The sequence below is a fragment of the Cariama cristata genome, unplaced genomic scaffold (assembly GCF_000690535.1).
Source record: "Cariama cristata isolate BGI_N322 unplaced genomic scaffold, ASM69053v1 scaffold2025, whole genome shotgun sequence".
NCBI lineage: Eukaryota > Metazoa > Chordata > Aves > Cariamiformes > Cariamidae > Cariama > Cariama cristata.
Genome location: NW_009616752.1, coordinates 29,880 through 56,870, shown reverse-complemented (window position 1 = coordinate 56,870; position 26,991 = coordinate 29,880). Strand labels below are relative to the sequence as shown.

At 38.7% G+C, this 26,991-nt stretch overlaps 1 protein-coding gene across 1 annotated transcript in view; it reads right to left on the bottom strand.

The window, feature by feature from the left end:
• Window positions 1-405: 405 nt before the first annotated feature.
• The window catches only part of VEZT (vezatin, adherens junctions transmembrane protein), a gene marked incomplete at its 5' end in the record, with an annotated part of 42,381 nt that continues 15,795 nt past the window's right edge, over window positions 406-26,991 (bottom strand). Inside the window, 7 exons of the mRNA XM_009700266.1 lie at window positions 406-983; window positions 4,914-5,121; window positions 5,787-5,887; window positions 11,466-11,659; window positions 12,869-13,200; window positions 16,303-16,450; window positions 24,320-24,457. Coding sequence (XP_009698568.1) covers window positions 406-983; window positions 4,914-5,121; window positions 5,787-5,887; window positions 11,466-11,659; window positions 12,869-13,200; window positions 16,303-16,450; window positions 24,320-24,457 — 1,699 coding nt within the window. The remainder of the gene's footprint in view (window positions 984-4,913; window positions 5,122-5,786; window positions 5,888-11,465; window positions 11,660-12,868; window positions 13,201-16,302; window positions 16,451-24,319; window positions 24,458-26,991) is intronic.

Genomic DNA, 26,991 nt, shown 5'->3' with positions numbered 1-26,991 from the left:
TTTTGTTGGAACAAACATTGATACCGTGACAACAGAATCAGAGAGCAAAAAAGCAAAGTCTGTTGTAATTCAAGACATTGGTTTTCCTTCTTTTTAGAAACAAAACCCCCACAATACATTATAATATAAATAAATAAAACAGAAAACACAAAGGTAAATTCCCAAACCCACCACTAGGATCTTAAAAAGGGAACAGCCAACTATTTCTTGGATGCAGCCTAAACTTCTCTTACCTGCAAATTTTCAATATATTTATAAGTCCTATTTAGTGTATCAGACTTAGGGAACAAGATGTATTCTGTTTAGGTCTCCTTTTTTTCCATCCAGTATTTTCATCGTCAAACCCCCACCTTAGTTTTTTCCATCAAATTGCCTGCTGTTGGTTTCACAAAGTTCAGCTCAGACTTATACTTTTCCTTCACTTTCAGAGCCTCTATCTTCATTCTCACAGTCCTCCACAAGGTCTTCACGCTCCTGTGTCTTCTCTTCCCCCTCCTCCTCTTCCTCCTCATCTCCAAAAGTCTCTTCTTGCATTGTAGTGAAAGCAAAAGACCTGGCAGCAACTTGTGCAGCCAGACCAGATGTGAAGTTTAAATCTGTTGATATGTGGAGCTGGGCCAGCCTATGCTTGATTTTTGAATCTAAAGCATCCTTAGAGGGAGACTGTGAAACCTCTACTCCATCCGCATGGCTCGGCTTGAGTTCTTCAACTTCCCCTTCACGCTGACAACACATTCTTTCTTCAGCCCCTGTAGAAATACCTTCATCAGCAGTATCGTCTTTGCTTTTCTCCATCTCGTCCTCTTCATACAAATATTCTGTCCTGCTTTTATCAGCAGCATTCGCTTTTGGATTAGAGTCTTTTTCTTCAGATTTATCACAACTTTGGCTGCAGTCCTGCTTTTCTGTATCTGAATTCACATGTGATTCCACATTATTTAGTAGCTTCAGTGGTTCTACAGGAGACAAGGGTTTCACTGCAGCTTAAAAAGGGGGAAAAAAATTAAATGATAACTAAAAGCAAGCTGCTATATTTAAATGTCTGAAAAGATGCAAGATTGCAAGGGTCAAAATGGCTTAAAAAAAACCAAACCCAAAACAACAGAAACAAAAAACACAATCAAACAAAACTTAAAAAGAAACCAGTGTTTTCTAATCACAAAGCTGAAGTGAAATGTGACAGCTACTTGTTGTAACTACTCCTCAAAATCTGTGACGTAAAGAGACAGCACAAAATTGATGATGTTGAAAACCGGCATCAAACACAGATGATGCATTCAACGTTAAAGTAAAAAACAAGTAAAACTACTGCACTGTATACAGATTTCAACTGTCTTCGTTTTAAACAACAGTTTACCTAATCCAGTAAAGACAGCTGGTACATGACAAAGTCCTTATAGGCAATATCTGATCTCATACACCACAACATACAAATACAACACGTGTTCATACAGTCAGGTAAGGTGTCCTCACAAATAAAGTGTGGTTTAATTTAGCCTCTCTTGAAGTTAGTAGCAGCAGCGAGTCCCATTGCCAGCAACGGGATGCTTGCCAGGAAGTCTCTCCTCCCAGTGTTAAGGGTTAGTATAACTCGGTACAATCACTTCTTGAAGAACAGACGTCTTTCTTTTTAAGAAAACGATATAATGTCCATCTCCAAGTAACAGATTCCCTAAAGTGCAGTAGCTCCATTAGAGTAGCAGCACGAACATAAATGAGAGCGGCAACAGCAGATTCCCGAGTAGCATTTCCCTTTCTAATTCCATTCTGACTTTACCCCTGTAAGCAGAGATGAAAATAACTCTGGGAAACACACAAACTTTTTACGGGAAACAAAATTAACGGTATTAGGATTTTTCCATTGCATCCTATTTCAGTAATATTTACTTTAGCTAGCTGAAGGCAGGCCCATCATTATGGTTGTCACATTGATAATTATTGTCGTTAGCAGTCTGAAAGACTGTGGCTTTGAATTTGTACTGTATTGTTTGTTTTAAAACCTTATATACCAAAGGAGGGCTGCACCAGACTCATCTCAGTTGTTAGCAGCATAGTTCCTTCCCCCTCTTGTAAAAAACACGCTCCTGCTTATTTCTGCCTGTTTGCTTGAAGAGGCAGGAATATGCACAGTAATCTTATCACTTGGGAGCAAACTTGTTGCCTGCTTCCTCCACAGAATACTTCCAAAGCCAAAATTTCCCCCAAAATAAACAGATACTTCAGCTGGCCAATTTGCTGAGTCCATTAGTTAATAAGCAAGGTGGAATTCATCAATTCTGCGTGTAGCTTTCCGAATCTGAGAAACAGCTGTGTAAGAACTGTTGTATGGACAAGGTGGGAGAAGGGGAAACAGCTGGGTACGACGCAACCACTGACAGAATGAACTTTTTTGGGGGAAGAGAGGTTAGGGGAAAGGCTAGAAGTGATTTTGCACCAGAAAAAAGTTGGTTTACAGTGTTTGACAAATGAAAACGAAGCCAACAACTTCAAAGACCTCTTCAAAAAGCACTTCCAATTTACTGGCACAACAGGATGGCCAAGGACCAAAACCAGAAGCTCACCTACGCTCCCAGAAATTCCCTGCTGCCCAGACTGTAAGCGGTATTACCACGGTGCTGGGCCTGGGCAAATTTGCATTTAGTCTTGTGCTCTGCTAAGATGATGTTTTTCTTCTGGAATCCAACCTAGCATCTCCAGTTGGACTTCATGCTGTGTTCTTTAGACATCTCAACTTGTTTGGAGCTGACCTGTTGTATAGGGAAACCCTCACCAGTCCCTCCTTCCATGAACCAAAAACCCTAGCAAAGCAGAATGGCTTGCTGGATGCTTTAACTAACAGATTAAAGCCTTTGAATATTTCAGAATCTTTTTTTGACAATGATCACAAGTTAGGAGAACGCAGGATTTCTGGAATATGATCGTCCTGTAAAAGGAAGATTTAAGAGGGCTATGGAAAACCGTGATATCATGGCCATCCATTGGCTTGGGCCAATGGAGACAAGAACATGAACCTTTCCGGGTTTAAATCTTCAAGATAAAGCAAGCCACAAATGTGGAAAGCACAGCTCACAAAAATGTTTCTGTAAGAAATGACTCGTGTGTATGGATAAATTTAAGTCCGCAGCAGTAATATGCCACGGTCCATTGTCTCATATTTAACTGACTTGTGTTTCTTTTGAAGAAATAATGAAGAAATTCCTTAAAAACCAGTCGAAGATGTTATATCTGCTGCCCATATCAGTCTTTCAGATTAGACACACACAGTCTCTGAGCCAAAAGGAGACAATATTAATTACTTTCATGAACTGCCCTCCTGTTTTTCAGTTTTGTACAGGATGGAAGTAATCAATGATTAGTCCTAGTTAGCTGGAGGAAATCACACTTTCCTCCCTCCCCACTATTGAATCTCTAATCCTAAACCAATGGAATATCTATATATGGAAGGAAAGGAACCAACACGAGCCGGAAAGGCTTTCCGAAGACTTTCCTGAAGACTACAGGAGTCAGTTGACTCTTTCCAGCTATGGCTATGACGATACACTGATGTGGACAGGTATCGGCTGCTCACCTAGAAAAGGAAATACCCTATGCAAGCTCTCCTGACAAGAATTCTTTCTGCAGCAGTCACTAGATCTGTCAAGACTTCAACCGGAGGTAGGATTCCTTCCTTCTCCCTTCAACAGGGAGGAAAGAAAGACTTGAAGGCATTTATGTGAAGAGTTGTGTGGTGTCACATCTAACCTCAGAAGGATAATACAGAAATCCTACTCTTGAGCAGACTCTGATGCAATCTGACGTCTTAGGGTTTTTGAACTCAGCTAGAAGAAAAGTCAATACCAATGGCCAAGTAATTTGTTTTACCGTAGCTGTAGATAAATGGACATAAAGAAAAAATTTGTGAAGAACAGGTGTTTTTGTGGGTTTGATGTCAAAAGAAAAAGTCTCATAAATAGGTATGGTCTGTTACTGTGTGTTCCCACTAAATTATTGAAAGATGCAATCCATGGTCTTTTTTTTTTCTGGTAGATGCCGGCAGAGGGAGAACCCTTGGATATGTTGCCAGACTTGAGGGTTGTTTTTCCTAACATAGAACACGAAATTTTTTAGAGGCCTCTTCCTAGTCTGTCTTTAAGAGGAAGGAATGAAAATGGGAAAAAGAAGGGAAAAAGGAAAAGACAAACTACTCCCAATTTTAAAGATAATAAATCAAACATCTGAAGCAGTAAAAAGAATCAAGTTGTATCCAGCCTTACTGCTGGAACAGACTGTCTTGTTGAAGCAAGAGAAATTTTCATATTCCTGCCTTCAAGTGCAAGTGGATGGAGCTACCTACCCAGCAGTCCTCAGAGTCAGTAAAGGTTAATTTGGAAGAACTCTTCTTGTTAGGTTGGTTTTTTGGGTGGTGGTTTTTTTTTTAAGACATATTCTGTATACTCACTCTCTCATGGAAACAAATATGAGCCTGTAATACTTGAAAAGTCTAGCTCTTCACTTTAATCTATATATTTTTGTAAGTCTGGGATAATTTCTGATGGCTTCTTTAAATTCTGAAAAGTAATTTATTTATGCACCCTGATTGAAATTTATATTTACTGGAAAGCCATGAAAGAAAGTCAGTTCAGTTTGCATGGATCATAGCCTGACATTTCTCTTTACGCTGTCTTAATATTTTGTGTGTTTAATATTTTAGCTCAATATTTTGTTTAGAGCCAAATTCCCATTTCTCTGAGTTCCTTTCAATATATAGTAAAATGATTGCTACAACTAATATGAAGAGATGGAATAGCAAACTCAGGCCACACAGCTCTGTCAAAGACACTACTATAGCTGTCTGAATTCTAACATAGTCAGAAGTTGATGGCAGACACCTACCCTTTCTTAGAAAGGAATTAATTTTCAAAAGCAATGCTTACCATGGTCACTGAACAGCAGCTGTTTCCATTTCTGTCTTTCTATTTCTGAAGCTTTAAATCCCAGTACAGACTTCAATTCTTGTAACACTCTCTTAGATTCCTCTCTCTCTCGTTCTTGTCTCTCTCTTTCTTCCTGGGAAAAGTAGTAAAAATCTTCCCTTTTGCATTCATTCTCCATATCTGAATAATCAACATATGCTTCCAATTCCTAAAGAAAGAAAGAAAAAAAACCCCAAATGTTGATTTTCACTGTTAGTGTAGACCCTGTCCTACAATCTGACGCATGATTGAGTGATCTCAACACAAGCCAACCACAGCAATAGGACGGAGCCCTGTTTCAGCAGAGGCAGTGCATCTGACACTGCGCTCAGTTATAGTTGTATAATTTTGGAGCAAACCCACTCACTGAAAGTTAACATTACCGCAGTCACCTAAGATTTACTTTCATAAACAAGTATGATTCTATGATACACCTTGAAAATGAGAGTCCATTTCCCCATAATTACAGGTGGAAATGAGCAATGCCAATGCTTATATGCAAGTAGGACTCTCTTTCACATACTGCCTCTTTGAAATTCACATTTTTTTCTCTAAGTTGTGTTGCCGCTCTCCTTTTGTCACTTATTTCTAATGATATATATGAGAAGAAGTGAATGCTAGCGCTCTTTTTTCCAGGATGGGGAATACCTCCCCATGGAACAGCAACAGGAATATACATCGCTTTTTTCTATAAGTCCAGTTATGACACGGCACTGCCTACCTACTTGATCTGTCTTGGCAAGACAAGAAGGTCACTGCACAAGCAACCGACAAAGGAATGGATACAGCAAACAAGCCCCAATTATTATTTTTAATGGTCCTATTTTCTTTTACCTGCTCTTCAGGGACTGGATCTTTGTTTTCTATGTATATGGTAGGCTGTGTTAAAGGTACTGTAGTACGCTGTATGTTGTCACAGGAAACTTCAAGTTTTCCTTTAGGGGGAAAGAAGAAAAGGGATTAAAAAAGAGAAGAAGATTGAGTGTGAATGATGGTTTTGACTCACTCAGGCAGGGTCCAGGCATTTTCATTAGGCAGGACTGGCACATGAAAAAAAATGGTGAGAAGCCTGGTTAGAATACATTGAAACACTATGTTAGAGAGCACTTAAATAACTGACCTATTTTGATATAAGCTGGGTCTGATGAAACTCATCTTGAAATACTTCAACTAACAAATCTCAAAATTTTTATAGACTTCGAAAACCTGCAGATGGCAAGAAAAAGCAGTAAAACCACAAAAGAGACTTGGTGCCCAAGTTTAAAAAGAGAAGTAAAATAGTAAAATTATAGGCAAATCAGCTTCAAATCATGGGAAAATATTGGAAGAAATAATCAAACAAAATTTACAGGAAGCCATTTGGAAGGTAGCAAGGAGGTAAGTGACAGCCAGCGTGGGTGTGTTGAGAATAGAAGATGTCAAATCACTCCAATTTCATTTTCCAATGCAGTAACAGGAGTTTTGAATAGAAAGAAGGCAAAGATGTTCTGCATTTTGTTTTCAGCATGGCTTTTGACGTGGTGTCATGACATACTCATAAGCAAAACGCAGAGGCCAGGAGAAGTTGCTATTAGGTGCACAGAACAGTCTCTCGGATAATCAGAGTGCAGTTACCATTTTCAGACAGGAACAATATATTGAGTGAGGATTTGTCTCGAGTCCAATACTCTTTCATATTTCCAATGGGTGAAAGAAAAGTGTTTTAGCTCATTAAATCTCCTGATATTGGGATAACCTGCAAGGATACTGAAGGGCACAATGAGAATTGAAAATACTACTGGATACAGCCCGGGAAGAACTGGATTTTGGATACAGCGGTTTGGTAATAGTGGCTGCAAATTTTTGTGCTTTGGAATAGCCAAATGCACAAATACACGACAACTGGCTAAGCAGCACCACTGAGAAAAAGCTGTGAGAGCTTAGGAGTCAGCTATACCCTGCTGCAAGCAAAAAAGCCAAACTACATACTAGTGCATATAAACAGCAGCACTGACTGTTGGGACACGTGAAATTACATTTCTGCTCTGGCGCTGATCAGGCTGTGGATGGAACAGAGTGCTCAGTCTGGGGCTCCTTCATTCAGTAATACAGAGGGAGTCCGGAGGGAAACAGTGGAAATGATCAGAGGACTAAATAAAATATAGTTGTCAGGGAAGAGTTGGGATACAGAGTCACGTAGAGAAGAGAGAAAGAAAGATATTAACTGTCTTCAACAATGTAAAGGCTATAAAGAGGAAATGGATTGCCGCTGTGGGTGCATCAAAAGTACCGCTTTGAAATTGCAGCAAGAGATATTTGTATTCAGTAATAACTTTCTACTGGTAATGGAGATAGGTGCTAGAATAGATGCCTGCAAATACTGTAAAATGTCTGTAAAAAAGAGGGTTTTAGGCACAGGTAAACAACATTTACTCACAAACAATAATTTACCCTTGAGAAGGGAAATGGGCTAGATGACCTCATCAAGCCCCACCTATCCTATTTTCAATTTTTAATCTATACATTGAATACTTAGGGATGGTATTCTGAAAGTAGGCAGTTCACATTAATGACAATTTTAGTGGTGCTCAGTTACCTGCCTTTGCAAACAAGAGAAGTATGTAATTCCTCAGCTGCCTGGGCTGAGCTAAAGATTTGATATTCCCAAAGTATCTAAATGCAAAGTTTAAAAGAAAGGTGAAGCATGTGGTGAAATTTGAAGTAAGTGGACAATCGTCATGAGATATTTATTTTATAAATATCAAGCCCCCTTGTCTATTGCGTAACTCCGCCTTGTAATAAAAACATTGTAATAATAATGACAGCAACAATAGAAACATGCTTCTGAAGGCATGAAGACAAATTTGGAAGAGTATAGGGAAGTTACCAATTAAAAGTTTGCCTTCCCAAACCAGAGGAGCAAACCAGCTGCTCCAATACGTACAGCCTGCTCGGTACATCCCTATGGGATGATGCCATCGCTGAGGATATGCTTCAAGATCACGAATTCACAGTGTTTCACTAAAACTGCTGCTGCTTTAGTTCCTCTCCAGTGGATCAAAGGACTGCAAGATCCAGGAGCTCGTAGCAGAGTACTATGGTCTTACTCTTATAAATATCTACAAAAGTTGTATACATTTGCAAAGATAGAGATGGTTTAAAAGGAAAAAGGATGGAATTTAACCAGTTTGAGGGATATTATTTCAAAGATGATTAAAACAATACTGTAACTAGCCATAAAGGGTATTCCATTCTGTAAAATTAGCAGTAGATTACTACATGCTTAAATTGCCGAGGCCGTAAGTGGTAAATCAGTGGTAAAACCAAAGACCTTTATTGTTTACAAGTTTGTGCTTATATAGATTCACTACCTGTCCATGCGCTCTAGTTTGTTCATGGATTGGTTAACCCCTGCTGTCCACGCGCCGCACCTAAGTTTTTAATTGGTGCTGTTAATCAAGACACATGTCTTCTAGTTTGGGTCTCACAGCTGTGCTTCAAAACATTTTTATCTTCAGCTCCCTTTCTGCGCTTGCTTCATTACTTACTTTCTCAGACTATTTCCTTCAAGGCTATGTTGTTCAAGGTCGCTCGCAACACTCCCTGTGAATCCCACAATTGTCGAGGCCGTAAGTGGTAAATCAGTTTTACCAGTGATGAAAAAAGGTGAAAGAATAAAGAGAAGACAGCTGAAAAGTCTAGAATCAACTCATGTTGGAAATGAGCAAAGATCTACATGTAGATCAATGATAGAGAAGTCTATCATTGCCCAATGAATTTAAGTAGAGGTGAATTCCCCTCAAGATGCTAAAGTCCCACTTGCTCTGTCCTGTACCTGACAGATCAGTGACTAACGGCACTGGTTCTGGAAATACACCAAGTCCTGTAAACAAAGAAGCCAAACGGCACTCACTAAAGTCACCATCTACTATCACAGATGCTAGTATCACCACCCATGAAAGGCTGGTGGGAGCGTATGAATGTTCAACCAGTCAGACTTAGGGGCTTTGCTTTGACAGAGTTTGACGCAGTGAATTATTTAACGTAGCTGTAAGAAACCTGCTTTGACACAGAATGATTTAGGGCGAGAAGTGTGTAGTGCTCGCTGAAGGAGACTCATCTGTTTATACAGAAAACAATTAAAGATATGCAAAACTGCTCTGAAAAGAAGTGATAGGCGGCTACGTAGGATGCCACAACTAGGATAGCCTGGAATTCAAAACAGCTCCTTAGTGGTTGGAAACTTCCAACTCCTGGTTCAACAACAACACTCTGATGCTGGACGGACCAAGGAACTCCCGGTTTCTTCCTCTCCGCGGAGCAACACGGGCCCTTTGCTGCTGCAACTGCTGAGCTGACCTCTGCTTCTCATGGAAGGAGGAAACCTTCTCGTGCTGAGAGCAGCAGGAACCAAGAAGGACAAGCAAAGATACGGTTTTTTGCTCAGTATATAAACATAGTAAGAACAAAACCCAAGCAAACAGTAAATTTAAATACTGGATACATTTTGTATTTATAGATGAAGCAGCAAAAAAGACTTATGTTGTTTAAATACTAAGCACAGTTATGAGACACTGTTAAAAATATTTAACAAATACGTACGGCTTTTATGTAATGAAACATTTCCTCTCAAAACTGGGTCTAAGCCATCAGAAACAGCTCCCTCTTCAACAGTGTTCATAACTGACACTGAAAACAGTATTCCCACTGCTTTACTGGTTGAACTAGTTAGTTGAACTAAGCATCTATTGCAGCAAAAGTGCTGGGCATCCACTTAGACACAATGTTCTACTACCATGGGGCTCTCACTACAGCTCTTGTCAAAAGATTCGTTTGGTTTTGGATAATAGAGCATAAAGACACAAGAAAGATGTGCTTAGCTGCTATATTTGCAGGAAGGTATCTTCTTCCAAAGAGCTTTCAGGAAGCGTTGAAAAAAACAACTGGGACAGTTTAACGAAGTGATTCACATAATCATGACCGACAGACCAGCTGTTAAGATTTGCAGAAACACAGCCGAAGAATTAGACTTGATTTCACACACAGCTTAAAAAGGTCATCTCACAGAAACCGGATTGCTTAGAATATACCAAGAAAGTCAAATGTAGGCAGATAAAAATAGTTTTCAATGACCAACATAATTTAAAAGTAGCTCCTGTGGAGTAATTCAGTAAACTTGTTGCAAAACAAGAGATTCAAGCCCAGCACATTTCCCAGAAAGTCACTGGGCAAAAGTGAAAGCGAAGGATTTTTAAATTTTTTTTATTTCCCACGCAATCCTTCCCTTCTAGATCACACACTGGGTTATTTTTGTACTGAACTTTAAAAGGAAGCAAGTTATAATAAAAGTGCCTGCTGTGAAATTTATACACAAAGCAAAAATAAAACTAAAATAACTAAAAATACTATGGCATGCAGTCTAGAAAGAACATTTAAGGCAAGGGGAAAAAAAAGGTCAGCGGAACTGCTGGTTGTGGAGGGCACCAACAAAACACAACAGGCTAGCACACGCAAATGTCTTACGCAGCACCGAGAGGGAAGTTGTAAGACTAGACTATCAGGTGAAGTACACAGAAATTTGGTTATACCACGTCTGGACCTGCACGGAGCCTGCATTAGCTCTCCCAGTTCTGATGTAAGCATGACCAAGGTCAGCTTGCACGTCTCTAAGCCCGTCCATCTACCGGATATCCCACCCATATATCATTAAGAGCTTAGCTCACTACAAATTTGGATTTCTGTAGGTAACTTGCTGATACCCCAAGTCATAATTTTCCTAATGCAGTCTCCATTACCAGCATTTTTCAGATGCTGGGCTGTGCCTTCCTAGGACAGTAAAAAAGCTCCTGGAAAAAAGAAAGATTAGAAATTACAGGTTCAACTCCGTGTCAGGAGAGCCCAAGTTCACTTCCATTATTTAAGCTAGTTGTGATTCACAAGGAGAACAGCATGGGCAGTACAGGTCACTGAGGAGAGGGACACATGGGAAAACATTGGGGTATGCTGCTCAGTACAACTTTTAAGCACACACAAGATTAGCTCACTCTCTCTGAGAGAGCAGGTAAGTGGGTATGATATGCTCAATACATCCTCTACAATTTAAAATGTTCCATGAAATGTCATTGTCAAGAAAGTTTCATGACAACGCCACTGTCATTTCAATTAACTATGTAATTTTTATGCAGTAAATAAATGAAAATTGCAGGGACGATTCATCAAAATCCTACCCCTTCACATATGATTCACCAATCAAAAGGCAAAAAGCCACTATCGATCTACACCTGGAGATGTAACGATCTGAATCCACAGGTCTAACAGACGGAGTTAACATTTTTTGGCTGAAACAAAAGCTTCAAGGTCATCACCATGAAAAAATTTTGACATGCATATATAGTTTTTCAAAGTGTACAGTTGTAAGACCTTCTTCAGCTAAAATTCTGATACACGGGCTGAACGCTGTCTTTGATCCATTTGACCATTCTGTCTTGAAAGTGTATCATCCCACTAGTTGCTAAATGAATCTCTCGCATTTACCTTTTTTATTTGGGTTTTTTCCACTCATTTTTTCCACCTGAGAAATGGCTTCTTCCCAGCAGCTGTTGCTTGCTTGGATATGAGGCTGAATAAACTTCAGTTTTTGTTCCAGAACCTGATGGGCTTCTGTTGTCAGCTCAGGTGTCTCCTTCGTGCTAACAAGTTTTTCAAGTTCATCCTCAAGAATTATTACCCTAAGTGATGAGGAGATGAACAGAAATAAGTAATAATAAATATTTGATTTCACCATTCCTTCAAGTATTTCCTTTAATATTTTCTTCAGGTTTTAAGAATCTAACTCGGCCAACTCCTCAAAGATGCCACCAAGATTTTAAAAAGAAGATCCTTTTCTCCACATCAAGATACATGGCTCACCTGCATTCGTTATAGTAATTCTTATATGTAAGATTAAAGGACTTGGACAGTTTCAATTATTTCACCAAGGCAGTGATGAATCTTTAAAAATATTTACTAGGTAGTGTCCTGGTTTCACCCAGGATAGGGTTAATTTTCTTCCTTGTAGCCGGTACAGTGCTGTGGTTTTGGATTTAGGATGAGGATAATGTCGCTAACACACTGATGGGTTAGTTGTTGCTCAGTAGTGCTTACCCTAAGTCAAGGAATTTTCAGTTTCCCGTGTTCTGCCAGCGAGGAAGCTGGAGGGGCACAAGAAGTTGGAAGGGACACAGCTGGGAGAGCTGACCCCAGCTGACCCAAGGGATATTCCATACCATATGACATCATGCCCAGTATATAAACTGGGGGGGAAGCTGTCCTGGAGGGCTGGGAAGTGGCTGGGCATTGGTTGGTGAGTGCTGAGCAATTGTTTTTCATTTGCATCACTTGTTTTTCTTGGGGTTTATTTCTCTTTTTGTTCATTGCAATTTTTCAAAATTACTGTTATCATTATATTTCAATTATTAAACTGTTCTTATATCAACCGACAAGTTTTCTCACTTTTACTCTTCTGATTCTCTCCCCCACCCCACTGGCGGGGGAGCGAGCGAGCAGCTGCGTGGGCCTGAGTTGCCAACTGGGGTTAAACCACCACAGGTAGTTATTACAAGTTGAACTTTCTTATAAAGCATTTGGTATGTTGCAAAATCAATGAAAGATAAGTATGTTTTCAGATTTTTTCAAGGGAGTGACAAAAGCAAGGCAAGATCTTAATGCACTGCTTAGCTTTGAATTTTCACCAGATACTTAAAGAATAACCAGGAAACAATATCAGATTCCATACTGAACCAAGGATGTTTGACACCACGCTATGGCCTGTGTTTGCAATGACCATACGTATCGGCCTTTTTTGTTTTTAATCTGGGATACGAGCTGACAACCCAGAGAACTCAAGTCTGAAGCCTTCTTCCTACAGGCATATTCTCTTAACTCGTGTGTCAACTTACTCATTGAGCAGTGCCTTGAGATGAAGCTGCAAGCTGCGTACTGCGGTCTGAAGACTGTTCAGCTCTCTTGACTTCTGCTTTGTTCTGGTTGACCGTTCAAAACCCGACTGATGCTGAGTTTCAAAGTACCGATAAAACTCATAGCTTCGCTTAAGCTCCTCTAAGCAGGCAGCGTGTGTATGAGGTAGGCCTTGAGTCACATCAGACAAGATATGATGAGGCAGCTGTTCAGGGGAGACCAAGGGCTTGGGGGACGCGTTGGCCGGGGAGAGGAGCAGCACCAGCCTCCTGAAGAATTCCGAACTCTGCCCTACCCAGAGCTGGAAGAGGACCTGCAAAACAGGGTAAGGTTAGAGCTCTGTGCACCGGGGAAGACAGCCAGCCTCCAAAGGCAATGCACAGATACGCCATGGGAAAACATTGCTCGACCGGCAAAGGAACTTTGAAAAACTGCAAAAATCTGCTGACTGTTTTTGAAGGGTATCCCAGACCATGTGAGGTTCAGATCTTATGAACATTAGGTGACTGTGAACTCTTTGATGAGGGATATTACATCCAATTATGCTCAGAAGGCTGTCAGAGGCCTAAAAACTCATATTCTCATCAGGCAGTTTCTCCACATACCCTACAGCTCATAAAGGGTTACCAAAATTCCAGTGGCAGCAAAGACATTTTTTCCTTTATAATGCCAAGCTATCATTTCTATGATCTACGAACTACTGCATTGCCCCACATCCAACCTTGAAACATGAGTCTAATTGCACTGTACTTCAACAAAAAACATTCTACAGCTGAAGAAAGCTGAGCTGCTCACTTCATTTTTTTTTTTCAGCCAAAGTGAGAAATTTCACCAATACCACTAAGGAGGGAAAGGCTTGTAAGAAATTAATCAATTCACAATGTTATGTATGGTACAAAAGAGGTCAGTCCAGCAAGGAAACCCACAATTTCAATTTCTTGAGAACTTCCACTTCCAGTGAAATGAACTGTTTTCTTAGTTTAGAGAAGACTGTTGCCTCAGTAGACCATGACAGAACAGTAGCATCTTAGATCTCTAAAATGAAAAGGAAAGGTTGTGACACTTTTCTCTGCAATACTGGCCCTTATTAAAAGGGATCAACTGTAGGTGACTATGAAATGTAGTCTGAAATCTGTTCTCAAGCATTCCAGACCAAGGAAGACAAAGTAATTACTTATCATGCTTTTTTCCACCCCCCTCAGCTACAGAATAGGACTAAAAATTTACTTGTTCTGAGAGTTTAGATCTACAGGATTGGAAATAATATATTTACATCTTTGTACTCTACTACTATGGACAAATAGCAGTTTTTCCAGTGTGCAATCAATCAAGAGCAAAACATTCAGAACAGTAGCACAAAAAATTAAATGCCTTCAGATAGATGTGGTCTGATATATTCCAAGGGTGCATCAAAAACACTTGGATGCAAATTTCCAAAAGAAAAAAAAAAATTCTCAATTTACAAAAGATGGTTATGAGAAGAAAGAACACAGAATGATAGAAAATTAATTTGGGGCACACATGCAAGACCGTGATTTGGCAGGGTGCTAAAATAAAAAGCAAACAAATGGGCAGCAATCACCCAAGTGTCCCTGAAGGTGCAGTGCCCTGGACAGAAAGTCAAGAGCTCATGCTATAAAAAGCACAAAAGACGACCAATCCCTTCCACCAGACATAAGGCAAAAGCAGTGAAGAAGTAGCACACAAAAGTAGTGGACCTTAGGAATTGATAATAACAATCCAAAACCTACCTGAAAAAAGGCACAACGACGAGAGAAAAGGAAATTCCAGATGTATTTAGAGTTGCAAATAGCGTGCTCTGCCAATGACTCCTGATGATTTTTACTGACACTTAAACTTCACCCAAAATATCCAACTGGCTCTCCTCAGCTTGAATCGGTATTTTTTCTTAAGCCAAAAACTTCTCAGTCTTTAAACTGGTTTAGTTCAAGGACAAGGTAGCCAAAAGACACAGGCTACATTTGTCACATGGCCTAGACATGAGCTTGAATGAAAATTAAAATATTAATCAAATCTGGATACGTGTCTGTATTCTACCTGCATTTTAATATAAAGACAAGTTCTCTCAAATTAAAAAAGATTGAAGAGAACTGCACATAAATCCAGGGCTTGCAACACAAATATGTCGTAAGGTTATCAAAGTATATCTATTTTATTATCTGCACAGGAATCTGCTTAGGACTGACTTATGTTAATTTAGTTTGGTTTAACTACACCACACCCAGCCTACATCACCTACATCACTCTGAGTTAACGTAAACTGAGATTTACTAGTTGTGAGCCTAACTGTACCCAGAAAGCATCCCAACTGGTTTAACTAAAACAGATTTCAGTTAAATTACTGCAAATTGCAGGTAAACAAAGACTTAGCTTACAAGCTTGGGCACCTCTGCCTGGCTTCTTGTGCTTAAAAAGAAGTGGGTGAATGAGTGGGCTTGCATGGTTGTAATTAGAACTTCAGCTAATGAAAAGGCAAGAAAAAAATCCTAAAAGCTCACATCTGATGTAGCTCTTAGCTTACAACTAATTAGACAAAGCCTCAAAGCTTGGCAATCACCATTACTAGTACGATTTACTGTCAGAACAGAAGAAGTCAAGGTCTAGGAATTAAGTGAATAAAACGCAACAAGAGCCAACCCCACAGAAACACAGAAGTCACATAATAATGGAATTTTCCATTAAAAAAATCACGTTAAAAGGGAACTGCCTCAGCAGAGAACCACCAGAGTGTAGAAGGCTTGCATTCAAATTAAATCTTCTTTCCAATTGCAAACATTGACTCATGTAAATTAAAAATACCCAACATCTCAAAACAAAATAGATAAAAAGGCCATTATACGGTTGTCATTCTGTTCAGTTAAATGTTTTTCAAAGATCAAAGAACCACACTGGCTCACAGCAGCAGGGGTCCAAGCTCAGAATTTCTAGTCCTCAGTGCAACTAAATGCAGCTATTCCCTTTGGCAATTATAACTAATTTATATCTTCTGATATCGCTCTTTTTATTCAAGAGATTAGCTAAAAAAGATGTAAGTACAAATCTGGAAATTATTTTATTCAACTGGGATCAAGTGAAATCAGAAAGCAAAAAAATCATGTTTAAAAAGGAGATTGATCAAGCCGATTATAAAACCCTGGCTTGAATTTACATGATTTGCAGAAAAAAAAAATCCTAATGTTGTACTGTGCAACTCCTCTTCAATGACATGCAAAAAAAAAATCATCTAAATGCCAATAAATGTAGAAACACATGATATGAGACCGATTACATCGCCCCTTCAGCTGACTGCATTACTACAGGCTAGTAAGTAGAAGCCACAGGGCTTCACGACAACTGAAAGAGATTTTTCACCAGGAGCCTGCGTGGATGGGTCTGTGCTTCTCCGAGAGGTTACCTTGAGCGCAGGCAAGCTGAAGCCATCGGTTAGATTGTGTGCCTCCTCTTCAGAGACTTGCTCTTCGCTCAGTCCCAGACCCAGCTCCGTAAAGGGGACTACGCAGATGTAGCTGGTCACGTTGTCGCTCTCCGAGTTCAGAGGGTAGGTTTAGCTGGAGTTAAGGTGGTTAACAAAGCAACTTTTGCATTAAACACACAGAAAAGTTAAAAAATACCCAAACCACCACCTAATAAGGTTTCTTATTTCTGGCAATTTGTACGAAAGCACATACATTCCACCCAAATCCACCTGAATCCTGTTTAATTAAATGTTTTGCAATCCTTATTCAGAGAACAAGTTTTAAAGGCTCTTAGAAGGATGAGAGACAAGACATTGAAAAAAACACCGACATCTAAATACAAACACTTAAAAAGAAACAAAACAGATTGATGAAAAATCCCTGGATCCCTTTCAGGTGAGGAAAATATCTTATCTTTAAATATTAAGCTTCCAAGAAGTAGCTTATGTCAATCTTCAACCAGAAATTCTCTATTTAACAGAGGAAAGAGGAGAACAATTGTGCAATTTGAAGTTTCAAAGGTAGCCTGTGTTATAGACCAAACTCCGGATGATGGGAATCCCCTGCGAGTTCTGTCTGCGGAGGGACCGCTCAGAGATGTCTACAATAACTGCTCTTGGACATTGTGGGTAGTACCGTGAAGAAGAGGAGCTCCTGGATTGTCATATCAATAATTTTATTGACTATATCACTGTCAAGCCACCATGATCTTGGCAGGAACAGTGGCAAACTGTTATCTACCAACACCATTCAGCACATTGAAATTCATACTGAATATGAAAATGTCCATTTCCAGTCCTCAGAAATGCTTATAAAGTAGGAAGCAATCACAATATAACTGATACCAGAAGACAAGATAAAAATAATTCATAGACTGGGCAGCATTTATGCTAAAATAGCACTAATTTTAGGCTAACCTTATGCTGAGGAACGAGGAGGAGGAACAGTTCAAGATTTCTGCACATTTTAGATAGTTACCCAGTCACAAAATAGTAAAATTTGTTTTAAAACAGAAACTTACAACTTAAGGTCATAAGCAAATACATTCCACAGAAATGCATTTTAAAAAAATTGCGAAGCATTCATGAAAATAAGAGTCTAATTTAAACTATGGGGTTTTTTAATTTATATTTTGATTTACAAGCTGAACACTCCCATCTCTTGGGGCTCATAAAGCCGATTAGAAGCACCTGTCTCCCATCCAGCTAATGTGTTTTCTGGGGAAGCTGCAAGCTCCATCTGCTTTCACTCCCAAATTTTCCACCTGCTAAATCCTCATAGGATTAAACTTGTAATAATGATTTCCTCCAGAAAATTTTTACCGCTTCAGTAGAAGAACACTGCATAAAATAAAATTTCTGTAGCCCAAGAAACAGCAATACTAAGTGTTCAGGCTCTAAACAAGCAATGTTTCTCCCTAATTTCTCCCCTAAGTCCAGGAAGAAAGAAGCCTATTAAGTGTTCTCCAGACGCATAAATGCAGATGAAAGCCTGCAAAGCAAATCACTCAAAATCACAATATTTTGTGGCCACCACCTGCTGCCTCACATAAAAGACGGTGTCTATTCTACGGTAACCTGACAGCATGCCCAGCAGATGGAGCACATGGGATGAGGATGGTCACTCCATCAGAGATGGAAAAATCAGCTCAAAACCCTTCAGGACCAGTTATCTCAGAGACTAATTATATTCGTTCTTAATCTCTTCCTGCAACAAGACATTTCCAACAGCAGGAACATCAGAAAAAGCGGTTTGGACATATGTGAATTTCTAAGTCATGCTGAAAAAAAAAAATAATTTCTAGGGAACCTCTCAAATGTGTTGTTTGACCAAAGGAGCCCCTTATTATATTATTATTATAATAATTATACTATGTCTCAGCTAGGGATTCCCAGTGGACTCCCACACCTCCTGCCTGGCCCTCCTCTACTGTAGCCCACCCACTCCCACTTCTACGTGCTAGGCGAAAGCAGAGGCCTGAGCCCATGCCCCCATTAGCTTCCTAAGGACTAAACCTTTATAAAGGTTAAACTCATCCACACAAACATATACATAGACACAAACACACTTCCTTCATGCACGCTGCTCTAAAATGCAAGTATTTTTACTGCTAACGTTTTCTATTAAAGCCAAAATACAGTAACTAACCTTTGGTTAGTTAAATTTTTCAATGTCTTTGTGAAAATATTTCATTCATCGGTTTAACTTACATTCCTTATTAGCTTGGAAGAAGACAAGGCAAAGCTACTTAATAATAAACTGTCAAATCCAGAATAAAGTCTCTGTACAGTGAAGGTCTAACCTCTGTCAGGAGGCCAATCCTACTTACGTAGAGAAAAGCAAGAACACTCATGTACCCCTGTACGTAACAATTTCATACTCATACTTTGCTCTTCAAAAGCACATCCTCATCTAAATATCTAACAGGCGGGCCTCACAATATCCCCGAGAAGGCGAAGCTGCTCTTTGATACAGTTCTCACCTGCTCCCCAGGCGGGAAGGGATGAGCTCAGCATGTGATGAACTGGCTGGCCAAGGAAGAAACATCGCACTGAAAAACGTCCAAGTGTCTTTACTCAGACCTTCCAGCATCGGATTTCTGATTTAGGCTTTTATGACCCAAAGAGGGTATTACTTTTTGTTCAGCTTACTGTTTTCTTGTGTGAGCTTTCCGTTTCCCAAGTTAAAAGGTAGGTGTTCTAACATTTCATGATGCAATAACTACATTTTTACAGAGGCGAAGGAACAATTTTTTACTAGATTTAGTAGAGGCAATTTGCAAGTTTCCCCATGCTCAGTTCATCTCAAAAGACATAGAATATATTTTATATCCATTCCACATTAATGGGCTAAGATATCATTCAGTTTAAAATATGGCTATCTAAAATCTGGTTTTATAACCCTATTTATGCCTTTCCATCAGAGAACGACACCTTACACTTAGAATAAAATTAAAGTTTTTTCAGTTTATATAGTCCAACACCCAGGTCCTACCCACCAATATCGTTCAACAGAAATGGAATATCACACCACCTTGCACCAGCTGAGGATGAGACTATTAACATCATCCAGTAACATAAGCTACAAAATTTCCTCCACCCAAGTTGCATATAATTAAATCAGAGAATAAACCATAGATTCCCATGACGCAGAACCCACAAGCTCTTAAGTATAAAAATATCAAGCAACTAGCACGCCGACTGAAATACGGCCTGAGTTATTAGACCATTCAATGGAGCATAACGCAGAGATTTGTTGAGTTAGTAGTGACTGGTCTGCACAACATCTTGTAAATACTTAACCCAAAAAGCCTAATTTCTAGTTTAAGCTTTCAGCCATTGCATTGTGCTATACCATTATCTTCCAGATTAAAAGAGAAATAATTTTCTCTTTTCTCCCTTCTGGCTTTTTCTTCTATGATTTTGAGCAACATACTCTTGCCAGTATGAACAAATCAGAATAAGAATGGCACGAGAAAACGCTGAATTGTTTCTGCAAGCACCCAGCTGACCCTTCACATAAAATGTAAGGAATATGACTTTCCATCTCATTAAATTACTGGTCCACCAAGTTTGATACAAAAACCTGGTGTAAGGCCGAAGTATAATTGTATATTTTTTCTATTTTACATGGGAATAAATTTTAATTAGGACAGTATTAATTTGTTCTACTCACCGAAGGCAGCTGCCTAGCTAAAAGGAGGCACACTAGCCACAAGCAAATATTGATAAACATCTACTTTTACTGAAGCGAGTAATGATAACATAGCAAGTTTATGTAATTTGTATTGCCATGAATAAAACTGTGAATTAAGATTTTTAATTCCCTGTAACAGGTTCATCAGACAGCTCTCCCTCTAACACATTTGAGATACACATTAACATAAAAGCCTAATTTGCTGCAGATATTTTATAGGAGGAATAATACTGACGGCTATAAAATTTACACTTAATGGATTAGTATAGATCAATATATCACCTAACATTTAAGATGTTTTTACTAATTTATTTTTACTTAGTCACTCATTTATGACTACAATTAAGATTAATACTTAGATTAGCCAGTTTTTAAGACTCAGCCCTCAAGTATATTTTCTTCCTTGTCTCTCTTGAAGTTAGAACATAAAGCAAGTGGCTTAAGTTCAAAGCAGTTTCCCTTTGGCTTCCAATAGGACGAGTCTTAGTGATTCAAAGTATGAATCTGATATTTATCTCAGAAATAATCTAATACATTAAAGTATATGTTTAGCAACCTACTTAAGATTACTGACAAAAAAAAATATCTCTCAAGGCAGTGTAAAATAAAGCAACAATGTGCTTTGCAGTTTGCATTTGTTGACAAAATGAGATACAAATCCAGAAATATTTTTAAGATTAAACATTTCTCTATTTTACTGTATAGTTTTAAAGGTCGAGATTTAAAACAATGTAAGTATGAAAATTCACAGTAGAATTTAGCTCAGACATATCATTCACTGAAATGACTTTTTCAGGGAAAAAAATAACCCACTGAAATAGATTTTGCTTATTTCTGAACACTTTTTTGACTTAACATTACATCCACGTAACCTGTCTCAGAAAATAGTTCCTATAAGAGGCTGTTCAGCTGATTTTGTTAAGCACATACAAATGCATGTTTTCAAAGTAGAGAAAATTATCAGTCCTTATTAACCCATAAATTGAGTAAATTGATCTTGTTGCAAATTATTTTTGAAAGGGATATTCTCACTTAGTAAGCTTGAAAAACAATTCAGCTACAGGTATTTCTAGTAAGTTCTGAATATATAGGAATGTTTTAAATGAAAGCTTAAAGTATACCTTTTACTGCATTAGTAAATTTAATACCATTTTCTACAATACTTTCACCATTATATCTAAAAATAGACATGTCTCAGTTCAAGACGTGTTTACCATAGCCTTAAGGCAACAATTATCTTCACTGCATTCTAAACTGCAATCTCAGATTTCCAGGTTTATTATAAGAAACTCATGGATGAAGGACAATAGGATATATTCCACATTATCATCCTTTTGTCGGCCTGTACACCACTCAGAAGGCCCAGTCACAGACTAGGACCTTATTTTGCTAACTGGACATCACACAGAAAGGATCTTTGAAGCCCAAGGCTCCCCACTGTTGTCAAATGACAAACATTACACCCACATTGCAGCATCAACTGAAGACTATCAACCAAAGAAAGCAAACTGTAATATGAAAGTTTATTTCCCATTTATACACGCACATAAATGTTTCCATGAATGCATGCCCCGTGGTTCAAAGCAGTGCCTGTCCTATGTATTTGCTCACACTTAAGAAATTACTACTTCCTTATTCCTTAAAGAGAAAAAGCGCCCTAAAGAATGATCAGCCATCAGTTAAAAATGGAACTAAGATTTGACCTTTAGTGTATTAGCTGGGAAGATTTAATTTTGGTTGCTCTTGAGACTAAGAGGGGTTTTGCATATTAAATTCCTATTGAAAATTGTTCCAAGCAAAAATGATTCAGTTTTTCACTTGCTTAAATTCAGAGATAGATCTGCTCTGCCATAAAAAATACAAACCAATATCCAGTAAAACAAAAAATGTTTATTTAAACAGTATTATGAGTAATCAGGGAAAATAGGTTTTGGGTTTTTTTTCATGTAATTTTGTAACATTAGTCCAAGTTTTAAATATTTGGAATGTTTCTCTACTATCTTTTTCTCTAATAAAAGCATTTTGTTTTGCTGTTGCCACTGTAAATCACTAATAGTGCTACTGGATTCATGTCTCTCACAATGCTCAGAAAAAGCTAATTTCAAATAGCAATTAATTAATCCATACTCAAATAACCTAGAGGAGTTAGAGTCGAGAATATCTTCTGATTTTGAGCAAAGCAGAACTTACTAAAAGGAACTGTAAAAGTCAAAATTGGGATCTCATTTCCAGACTTTGGATGGAAGTTCCTTTCCTTTCATTTATCAACATTCCTTTCCTTCAATTTATCACCTCACTCCTTTATTTAATCTCTCCAGTTCCTCTCTCTCCTTGCTGTAGGCCAGATTTATGCTAACAATCTGATGACAGCCAAAGGCATTAAAGCTGTCACAAGTGGCAGCTGTGAATGCTTTCGACATGAAGGAATCTCTGGCCCCTCCAGCATAAAAGTACTATTTAATTGCACAAGGCACTGCAACCTATTTGAAAGATGCTCCTTGCCATCAATACCCACGTAATACACATAACGTTTTCAGGCATTCACGATACGCAGGGGAAAATTCAAAGTAAGGCAACTTGAAACTTCCTTAAAGCTGCTCTTAATTATCATGGCGGGGAGGTGGAATCCTTTACTTACCTTCCTTACATTTAAATTCCTTACTTTCAGTTTTCATGCGCTGCAGAATTGGCCCAGCCTGCATCTCAGCTCACATGCTACCACTGGTTTTGCCACTACGATATTTCTGCACAAATACAATGCTTCTCTGTCCATTTATCAAGAACCTCTCCATATACATGCAACTTCAAGAAATTTTTGGCCATTTATTTCTGCTGGCCCTTACGACTATCTGCATGATACTTTGGTATAATGGAACTTAGATGTTAAAAGTTTTTCAGAGACAGATATAAATGTCAAATTATCCAAAGTAAACAAAACTTTCTTCTCTCCCATTCCTTAATTTAAAAGACATTCCTTAAGTTTAGTAGTTACAAAACTAGTGGACAGTCTAATACACACCAATATTCCTTGAACCTGTAACTTCCCCAGCCGGAGCAACAATCTACACACCGGCGATAACCGCCGCTGGACTGACTTTCTTCATGGGGAGGATATTTGGGAAGGCCATGCTAACGGATCCTATTTTTCAGATCTCTATTCCCATGTTCTTAGAAGTGATTCCTGATTATTTCCCAGCTAGGTATCAGTTGCCCTTATCAACGTCTCCGAACCAGTCAGAGTATTTTTTTCTTTCTTTACATAGCAAATACACCTTATTCCTCAGAGCTGAGAGGGAAGTCTTGAGCCCAGAATGAGGACGCCTATGCGTACACAAGCTATTCTTTTGCAAAGAAATACTAGTTTCCTTTAAAGTGAACGCACACACTTGCTCTGTGTGTGCCTCTGTGTGTGCACACATCATCACTCTATATATCCACCCATTTGCCAGGCAAGATACATTAGTCAAATATTATGTTCCTGGAAGACAAACCAAGTAATTTGTCATGTCAGATTTTCAACATTCGCTTTACCATCAGCTTTTGTTTCCCTGCATGTGTTTTTTCAGATCAGGAACATCACTGTTTTATTTTTTGCTGTAATACGGGGTGAAGAGATGTTATTTCCTATATAGTACAATAAGTACAATAAACATAGAAAAAACTCTTGAAATGCTAATGCCACTAAAGAAAGTATACAATTCACCAAAGAAATACAGATGACACTTCACAAAATGGAACCTGAACAAAGTGTGCTGCTTTGATTCAGAGTAGAAACTCCTCACTCTTCAATGTGCCTTTTGGCTAATTAATGTAATCAGAGTTTCACCCAGCTTGTCTGAAACAGGAAACCAACTTACCTTGGAACACAGGGATGTGGAGTGGAAGGCCATCTTCTTCAGAGAAGAGGGTATTTTGGTGCAAGGAAAAAAGATGGCTAAGAGGTAGTATAAAACAAAATTCTGAAGGACTCTGAAACACATTACCAGTACTTACACCAAAGGCATGGGCGTCAGTGACTGGGACAGTGTTTTCAGCACACAGACTCTCATCTCCCACGGCACGGTACAGAAAACGACAAAAATTTTAAGAATGTTGCAAACCAAGCATAAGCCCTGATTTACTATGCTACCTTTTCTTTATCTTGTTTAGATATGTAATTAGAAATTGTACGTTTCTAGATATATGAACTCTAAACACTAGCACAATTACAGGTAGGTAACATGGAACATCTGAACTCGTGAGTTTTTACAAAAAGGATATTTTTTCAGCATGTATAGAGTAGCCAGTCTTGAAGCTCGAAAGTTGGCTCTGACAGATCGATAAACGGCTTTCCGGAGACCAATAAGATGCTGACTAGGATGCTGTCCAGCTTTATTAAATGGGCAAGCGGCACTGACCCTGTCAAGCAAACTTGAAAAGTAAAATGTGATACAACTGTACAGATGTCCTAAAGCATTTTTAAAAGACAGTACATCAGTTTTCTCATTCCACTACTTAGAAAACTTTTTCAAACCACTCAGTAACTATGAGAGCAAAAAAAATTTCCATCATATCAATGATATATTTAATCAAAATTTCAGAAAAGCAGCCAGGGTTCCTCAGCAGACAGCCTGATTCCATTCTCATCTGAGCCATGGCAGAACTCCTGAGGCCATTTGTCTTCTCCAAAGTTTTCCAAAATGATACACTAAGGGTAGACAGGCCATAACATTATCTCTGATACAAAACTATCACAACCCCGCTGCAAGCTTCGGAAGTTTTAACACAGAGATATTTAACACATACCTCTTTATATGCAAATTTGTTATTTAAATAATTTTTGCAGAACAATGTGCTACTATTGGTTTTCATGCAAAACATGATATTCTTTCAATCTTTTCCATGCAGAATCTTCTCTAGGTCAACAGAAGTATCATGTGAGTGGTGACATAGATTTTATCATCATGCAATGAATGACAGCTGCGTTTGTGGGAGTCTGACAGGTAAACACATGAAATGGATGCAACAATACAAGCGTATTTGAAAATAAATTTTGGTGTCCACACATTCAGGTGAATACACCATTTAAAAGAAACTGTGCCATTTGCCTATTAGAATATACTTCGGAATGGCTTTAGAACTGTAAGAAATTGCCTCATCTGGAAATAAACCGAATTGTGAACTGGGTGAAAGTCTGCGTAACATTAAGCTGTAGAAAAGGAAAAAAAGATTGACATCCAGTTATATCTATTCGTATATAGTCTGATGCCAAACCTATGACTGAGACCCTGAAAATAGCCTAGGTGCTCTCTACTTGCTGGGACTGTTTTGACTAGGATCAACTCAGGAACAGACGTAGAGTGGAGACCAGGACGATGAATTGTGATGAATTGTTTGGGGACTGGAAGCCTGCTTCTCCTCTCATCTTTCCCAGGGCATGGTGAGGAGGTGACTTTATGTCCACAGTCACTCAAAAGGGAAAAGTATACAGGGTACCTGGCAAGGCTGAGGTGGGTTGCTGCGTTGGCCAGCAGACTTGACCCTGCTGGAAAAATGTCAGTCCTACTGCCTGTGCTTAGCTGGACCACGCTGCACATTGACCGGGATGGGAAACAGCTTATCGCCTTCACTGTCAAATATGAAAAGCGATGCAGCCCACCCAGTAAGCAAGGCTGGACCCGTACCAGTATGGCAAATATGATTAACGCAAGGAGATTCATGCCAAATAATACAGTATATTGAATACGCTAGCTGAAATATCATACTGAAATATTTGTGTACTGTATTAAATTATGTGAGTGTTTATAGAACATCTCATAAAGTACTTTAAAATCTGAATAAAATAAACCCAAACGGGGTTAATTTCAATTTCTAAATATGAATTTAATATGCTAATCTTGCCATACATTTCACTAGGGAACATAGCACGTAATGTTGTACACGCTGATCTCTAATGCTTCCCTAGCTTTTGAAGGTAACAACTGGAAGTGTTTATGGATAAACTCTCCCATCAGTTTGTAGACTCAAGCCCTGGGTGAATTGTCAGAAGCAGGCTCAAAGAAAAGGAGCAAAATTATTCTACCATAAAAAAAAAAAAATCTATATTCTGCTACAGCAATGTAAGAATTTCCAGCTCCTATACAGAACAAATATAGCACAACTCATGCACAGCATGTACTATTGCCAGTATTCAGCAAAACAATTTACTTTCCTTCTGGCAAGGCTTGTTTCAGTGTTTTTTATAAAATAATTCCTCTTTATTCCAGTAATCTTAAATTAGTATACTTTGCTATAAATGTCTATGTGCCAGACATGCCATATCCCTAACTTCCCAATGTTCCATTTGTCTTCTATGTATTTTAATTGGACTTTAAAAATGTTACCAGTTTTGCGTATCAGCCACAAATAGCAAGAAGAAAAAAAGGTTAAAGGTGAATTTCCTTTTTCGTACCGCTCCAAATCCATTTTACTTGTAAAGAACAGTGACTTCTTTCTCCATGAATCTCACAAGCCAATTTTAAATAGGCTTTCAACTTTAAACAAACTTGTACAGACATATTAATAAAAACCTATTACTGCACTCCAACATGACAGCAGTTCTATACAGATGCTATATACACCATAGAGCTTGATTCTAGTTTAAAATATAGTAGAAAGTGAGCATTTTGGAGAAATTATTTCAGTGACAGGCAAGGAAATAACTCCTTGCTGCTTATTGCTGCGGCCCTTCATTACGTATTCCTACAGTCCTCATTTTATAACGTGCAAGAGAATGGAGACACTTTCATTACCCAGTGGAAATTCCAGGCTGCAACTCGTGATCAGGCTTCATTTATCTAATTGCAAATGAAGCAATCAGACAGAAATGCTGCTGTTCTGCCGGATTAGAGCACTGCCCTACCTTGGCTACACTATTTCTGTAATCCAGACTACCCCGGTGAGGTCTCAGCCAT